At 69.2% G+C, this 6,222-nt stretch overlaps 1 protein-coding gene across 1 annotated transcript; it reads left to right on the top strand.

Moving 5' to 3' along the window:
• Positions 1 to 2: 2 nt before the first annotated feature.
• TARS2 (threonyl-tRNA synthetase 2, mitochondrial (putative)) lies at positions 3 to 5,412 on the top strand (the record flags this gene model as incomplete). The annotated part of the gene is made up of 17 exons (XM_017839574.1): positions 3 to 13; positions 640 to 763; positions 866 to 987; positions 1,067 to 1,184; positions 1,418 to 1,482; positions 1,556 to 1,634; positions 1,754 to 1,897; positions 1,985 to 2,083; positions 2,384 to 2,550; positions 2,624 to 2,786; positions 2,861 to 2,998; positions 3,073 to 3,150; positions 3,235 to 3,335; positions 3,808 to 3,909; positions 4,261 to 4,333; positions 4,504 to 4,618; positions 5,264 to 5,412. Coding segments are annotated over 17 exons (1,848 nt in total), but the record flags the coding sequence as incomplete, so codon positions are not given.
• Positions 5,413 to 6,222: the final 810 nt, after the last annotated feature.

Raw genomic sequence — 6,222 nt, 5'->3', positions numbered from 1 at the left:
CCGCGCAGCTCGGGTACGGCCCGGGGTCCCCACAAGGGCTATGGGGTCCCCCAGGGTGTCCCCACGGTGTCCTGACAAGGGTCCTGGGCCCCTCATGGTGTCCTCACAGGGTCCCCACAAGGGCTATGGGGTCCCCCAGGGTGTCCCCACGGTGTCCTGACAAGGGTCCTGGGCCCCTCATGGTGTCCTCACAGGGTCCCCACAAGGGCTATGGGGTCCCCCAGGGTGTCCCCACGGTGTCCTGACAAGGGTCCCAGCCCCCTCGCGGTGCCCCCTCACGGTCCCCACACTGTCCTGACAAGGGTCCCGGGCCCCTCATGGTGTCCCTGCAGGGTCCCCACAAGGGTCCCCTGCGACCTCCCCACAAGGTCTCCAGGGTCCACGCTGTGTTCTCAATGTCCCCGCGGTGTCCCTATGGTTCCCACTGGGTTCCCACAATGTCCCCGTGGTCCCCACAGTGTCCCCAGGATCCCCAGAGCATTCCCAGAGTATCCCCTCAAGGTTCCCACAAGGCTTCTGGGGTTCCCACAGTGTCCCCATGGTCCCCATGATCCCCACAGTCTGTGGGGTCCCCACGATCCTCCCAGGGTGTCCACGGTGTCCCCACGGTGTCCCCACGGGTCCCTGGTGTCCCCGCAGGGGTGGCCTGGCAGAGGCAGCGCTGGTGGCCCGGGTGAACGGGGTCCTGCAGGACCTGGACCGGCCCCTGGAGCACGACAGTGACCTGGAGCTGTTGGACTTCTCCTCGCCGGAGGGGCGGGAGGTGAGTCTGGGGGGGGCTTGGGGGGATCCCAGACCCACACCGTGCTCCCCTCACAGCCTGTGTCCCCCTGTGTGTCCCCCCCGTGTCCCTGTGTGCCCCCAGGCTTTCTGGCACTCCAGTGCCTGTGTCCTGGGGGCGGTGGCCGAGCAGTTTTTCGGGGGGACGCTCTGCAGCGCCCGGGCCACCGAGGACGGGTTCTACTGCGACGTGCACATGGGGGACAGGTAGGGCAGGGGGGGGACACGGTGCCGGGGGGCCCCGGGATGTCCCTGGGGTGTCCCCAGCCTGTCCCCTGCCCTGCAGGACGGTGCAGAGCGCGGAGCTGCCGGCGCTGGAGGAGGCCTGTGCCGCCTTCGCCCGCGCCCGGCACCACTTCGAGCGCCTCGAGGCCACGCGCCAGCAGCTGGCTGAGCTCCTCAAGGTGACAGCCCAGACTGTCCCCTCCCCATCCCAGGATGAGCTTGGGGACATTGGGATTCTCCTGGTTGGGGTTTTCGACCAGGGTGATGCTCGTGGGGACCAGTCTCGCCCCCTGTGGTCCCACCAGTGCCACCGTCACCACCTTGGTCCTTTCCCCTCCAAGGGTGGTGTCACTTCCCCCTCGGTGTCACCCCCTGGAACGTCACCTGTCACCCCGTTGTTGTCCCCTCTCAGCACAACAGCTTCCAGCTGCAGCAGCTCGAGGAGGAGGTGACGTCCCCCACGGCCACGGTCTATAGGTGAGCAGGGGGGACACCGAGGCGGGCTGGGGGTCCCCATGACTGTCCCCACGTCCGTCCATCTGTCCCACAGGTGTGGCCCCCTGCTCCAGCTCTGCCGTGGGCCCCTGCTCCGGCACACGGGGCTCATCGGAGCCCTGCGTGTCCTCACGGTGGGTGTCGGGGTGGGGAGGGGGGGACACCCCAGTGCCGGCCCCGCTGATGTCCCCCCACCGTGTTGGGGTGGGGGGTCCCTGTCACCCGGCCCCCCTGACCCCCCCCGTGCCCACAGAGTTCGGCTGCGCTGTGGGGGGGGTTGGGGGGCCGGTCCCTCCAGCGCGTGGCCGCCGTCGCCTTCCCCACCCCCGAGGCCCTGGAGCGCTGGGAGCGGGCCCAGGAGGAGGCGGCTCTGCGGGACCACCGGCGGATCGGGAGGGTGAGCCCCGCTGGGCTGGGGGCCGGGGGGGTCGCTCACAGTGCCAGGAACCCCCTGGTAACACCGCCCCCACCCCTGCACCCACAGGAGCAGGAGCTCTTCTTCTTCCACAAGTTCAGCCCCGGCAGCTGCTTCTTCCTGCCCCGCGGCGCCCACGTCTACAACGCCCTGGTGGAGTTTATCCGGGTGTGGACCCCCCTCCAGCCCCCCCTGACCCCCATCATCTCCCTGTCCCCACATCACCCAGACCCCACTGCACCCTATGGCCATTGCACCTGGCACTGCTGTGCCCCCCTCCCCAGCACCCAGACCCTGTCTGTGCCCCCCACATCACCCAGACCCCACAGCCCCCCTCTGCTCCCCATCCCTCACCCACAGTTGCCCCCCAGTTCCCTGCTGTGCCCCTGTGGCTGCAGCCCCCCCAACCGATGCCAGGGGGCTGAGCTGACATTTCTCCTCCATCCCCCTCTGTCCCTGTCCCCGCAGAGTGAGTACCAGGCGAGGGGCTTCAGCGAGGTGGTGACCCCCAACCTGTTCAGCCCCCGGCTCTGGGAGCTCTCGGGGCACTGGCAGCACTACAGCCCCCACATCTTCTCCGTCCCCGCCGCCCCCGAGACCCTCTCCCTCAAACCCATGAACTGCCCGGCCCACTGGTGAGTGGGGGGGGTCCCGGGGTGCCCCAGGGGGGCTCCTGGGGGCTCTGCCCGTCTGTCTGTCCGTCCCCAGCCTGATGTTCGCCCACCGGCCGCGCTCCTGGCGGGAGCTGCCCCTGCGCCTGGCGGATTTCGGGGTCCTGCACCGCAACGAGCCCCCCGGGACCCTGACGGGGCTCACGCGGGTCCGGCGCTTCCAGCAGGACGATGCCCACATTTTCTGCACCCTGGAGCAGGTGGGTGTGTCCCCCCTGGCCCCTCCCTGACCCCCAAAATGCATCACACGCCCCCCCTGACACCGCTTTCCCAGCTGGAGAGCGAGATCGATTCCTCCCTGGATTTCATCCGGACCGTCTACGCCGTCCTGGGCTTCTCCTTCCGCCTGGCCCTGGCAACGCGTCCCGAGGGGTTCCTGGGGGACCCCGACACTTGGGATCGCGCTGAGCAGGTGGGACGATGCCCCCCCTGTGTCGTGTCCCCCCTGCGCTGTCCCCTCCTGACCCCCCCAATCCCTCCCTGCAGCAGCTGGAGCGGAGCCTGCGGAATTTCGGGCAGCCTTGGGAGCTGAGTCCGGGAGACGGCGCCTTTTATGGGCCCAAGGTGAGGGATTTTGGGGAGGGGGGGGTCCCCAAAGGAGGCAGACGGGATCCTTTGGGAACCTCCCACCCCTCTTATTCCCGACAGATCGATATCCGGATCCGGGATGCGCTGGGGAGGCACCATCAGTGTGGCACCATCCAGCTGGATTTCCAGATGCCGGAGAGATTCGAGCTGGAATATGCCAGGTATTGGAGTGGGGAGCAGGATTGGGCTGGGAGGGCAGAATTGGGGGTTTGGAGGGGGCAGGATTGGGCTGGGTTCAGGATTGAGGTGGGGGGGATCAGGGTTGGGCTTGGGGGGGGTCAGGGTTGAGGTGTGGGGATCAGGATTGGGGCTGGGGGAGCAGGATCGGGGCTGAGAAGTGTCTGAATTGGGATGGAGAGGGAAGAATTGAGGATTTGGAGTGGATCAGGATTGGTGGGGGGATCAGGATTGATGGGGGGAGCAGGATTGGGGCTGAGGAGTGTCAGGGTTGGGATAGGAAGGGGAGAATGGGGGATTAAGGGAGGTGGGGATTGGGGCTGGGGAGGGTCAGGATTTGGGTGGCGGGTCAGGACTGAGGCTGGATGGGGCAGAAATGGGGTGGGGGTGTGTCGGGATTGGGCTGGGGGGTGGTGGTGAGGCCCCCCTGCCCCTCTGACCCCCTGTTCCCCCCAGCCCGAGCGGGGGTCCGGCGCGGCCGGTGCTGATCCATCGGGCCGTGCTGGGCTCCGTGGAGCGGATGGTGGCTGTGCTGGCCGAGAGCTGCGGGGGGAAATGGTGAGGGGGAGCCCCAAAAACACCTCCTGCCTCACCCCCCAACCCCTGGGACAGCCCCCCATCCCCGGGACAGCCTCCAACCCCTGGCACGCACTTAATCCTAAGGGCACCCCCAGTCCCTGGGAGACCCCCGTCCTGGAGACCCCCCCCCCAGTCCTCAGGGCCCCCTCATGTTCAGCATCACCCCTGTCCCAGGGTGCCCCACTTGGGACAGGCACCCCCCAATTTTGGGGACACTCAATCCCCAGGACACCTCCCTAATCCCTGGGACATCCCAATCCTTGGGGCACCCCCAGCCTGGGGGCACCTGTGCCCCCTGAGGACCCCCCCATGACCCCTGGTGCCCCCCAGGCCGCTCTGGCTGTCCCCACTGCAGGCCATGGTCATCCCACAGACCCCTGAGGTCGAGGACTACGCCCGGGAGGTGAGTGTGTGACCCCCTGTGCCCCCCTGGGACCCCTGGCATGTCTCCCCCATCCCCCTGTAACCCCCTCAGTGTCTCCCCCATATCCTCTCATCCCATCCTTCCGTGTCCCCCCACCCCTTGTTGCCCTCCCGTGCCCCCCACGCCCCCACTGATGCTGGGGGGGGCAGGTGCAGGCAGTGCTGAGGAGGGGGGGCCTCCTGGCCGACCTGGACGGGGACCCGGGGGCCACCCTGGCCCGCAAGATCCGCCGGGCCCAGCTCGCCCACTACAACTTCCAGCTGGGTAAGGGGGGGCACGCGGCCCACAGACCCCTGGGACACCCCCAGGACCCCTCCAGGGAGCCCCCCGGGACTGGCTGTGCTGAGTCACCCACCCCCCTCCACACCCCGGGTGCTGCTTGTGGGGGGAGGCGCTGGGACCCCCACCTTGGGAATTCCCTGGGATCCCTCTGGGAGACCTCCCTGGGATCCCAAGAGCTTCCTCCTCCTTTGGGAATTCACTGACACCCCCCTCCTTGGGACCCCCCTGAAATCCTCTCGGGAACTCCCCAGGACCCCCTGAGACCCCCACCCCTTTTGGGCACCCCTGGGACCCCCTGGGACTGTTCTAGGACCACCCCCCGAGATCCTCTCAGGCGCTCCCCAAGACTGTTTTAGGGACCCCCCAGTTCCCCCTGGGACTGTTCTAGGACCCCCCTGCCCCGAGACCCTCCTGAGCCCCTCTCCTCCTTTGGGATCCCCCCTAGGGCACCCCCCAGGACTATTCGGGCAACCCCCCCGGGACCCTCCTGAGCCCCCCCCATCCCTTGGGACTCCCCCCAGGCCCCCTGACCCCGCAGGGTGGTGGGTGCTGTGGGGGTGTGTGTGTGCAGGGTGAGGGGGGTGCGGAGCCGCCCGTGCCCCCCTCCCGACGGCGGTGCCCCGGCAGTGGTGGGTCGGCGGGAGCGGGAGCGCGGCACCGTCAGCGTCCGGACCCGGGACAACCGGCAGCTGGGGGAGCTGGAGCTGCCGCGGGTGCTGCGGCGGCTGCGGGAGCTGCGGGACGGCCGCGTCCCCGACGCCGAGCAGCGCTTCTGACCCCCCCACCCCCGCCCCGGGGGTCCCCGGGACCCCCCCCCCTCACTCAATAAACCGCTGGAAAACGCGCTGGATGTGGCGGGAGCGGAGACCGGGGAGGGAGGGGCGGGACACCGGGAGGATCCCCCACACCCCAACACCTGAGTCCCCCCCACACCTGTACAGCCGGGCTCCCCCACCGCAACACTGGGGAGGGGGGTGTCCCCCTATCCCAGATTCCCAGGTTCCCATTCCCGCATTCCCATTCCCGGGTGCGTTCTCCTCCCGCCTTCCCGCACTTCTGGGTCCTTCCCGCCGGGATTTCCCCCCGCCCACACATGGGGGAAAGTGGGGGGGTTGCGCAAACCCCGAGTCACGTCGCCGCAGACCCGGTTGGGCAATCGAGGAGGGGGACACGGGGCTGGCACCTGCCCGGGCGTTCGGGCTCAGCCCCAGGCAGGATTTGCCCCCCCCGGGACCCCCCTGTGCTGGGGCGAAGGGAGGTGGCCAAGCCGTGACCCTCCGGCCGCTGCTGCCCCGCACTGGGGTGTCCCCAGGGTTGGGGACACGAGCTGAGCCCCTCCCCCTCCGGGGGTCCCTCCGTGGGTGGCCCCTGAGCCCCCCTTCCAGCGCCGGGGGTGACTCAGCGGGCGGTGGCCCCGAAACGGGGCAAAACCCACAAAAATGCGGTCCGACCACTTCCCCCTGCTCTGACGCCAGGGTCGGGGGGGGGGGGGGCTGGGGCCACCAGAGGGGGCTCCGGGGCTACCAAGGTGGGGACAGGACCACCAGGGTGAGGACGGGACCACCAGGGTGAGGACGGGACCACCA

The sequence above is a fragment of the Lepidothrix coronata genome, unplaced genomic scaffold (genome assembly GCF_001604755.1).
Source record: "Lepidothrix coronata isolate B3197 unplaced genomic scaffold, Lepidothrix_coronata-1.0 Scaffold439, whole genome shotgun sequence".
Taxonomy (NCBI): domain Eukaryota; kingdom Metazoa; phylum Chordata; class Aves; order Passeriformes; family Pipridae; genus Lepidothrix; species Lepidothrix coronata.
This window is presented reverse-complemented; position numbering and strand designations above follow the sequence as displayed.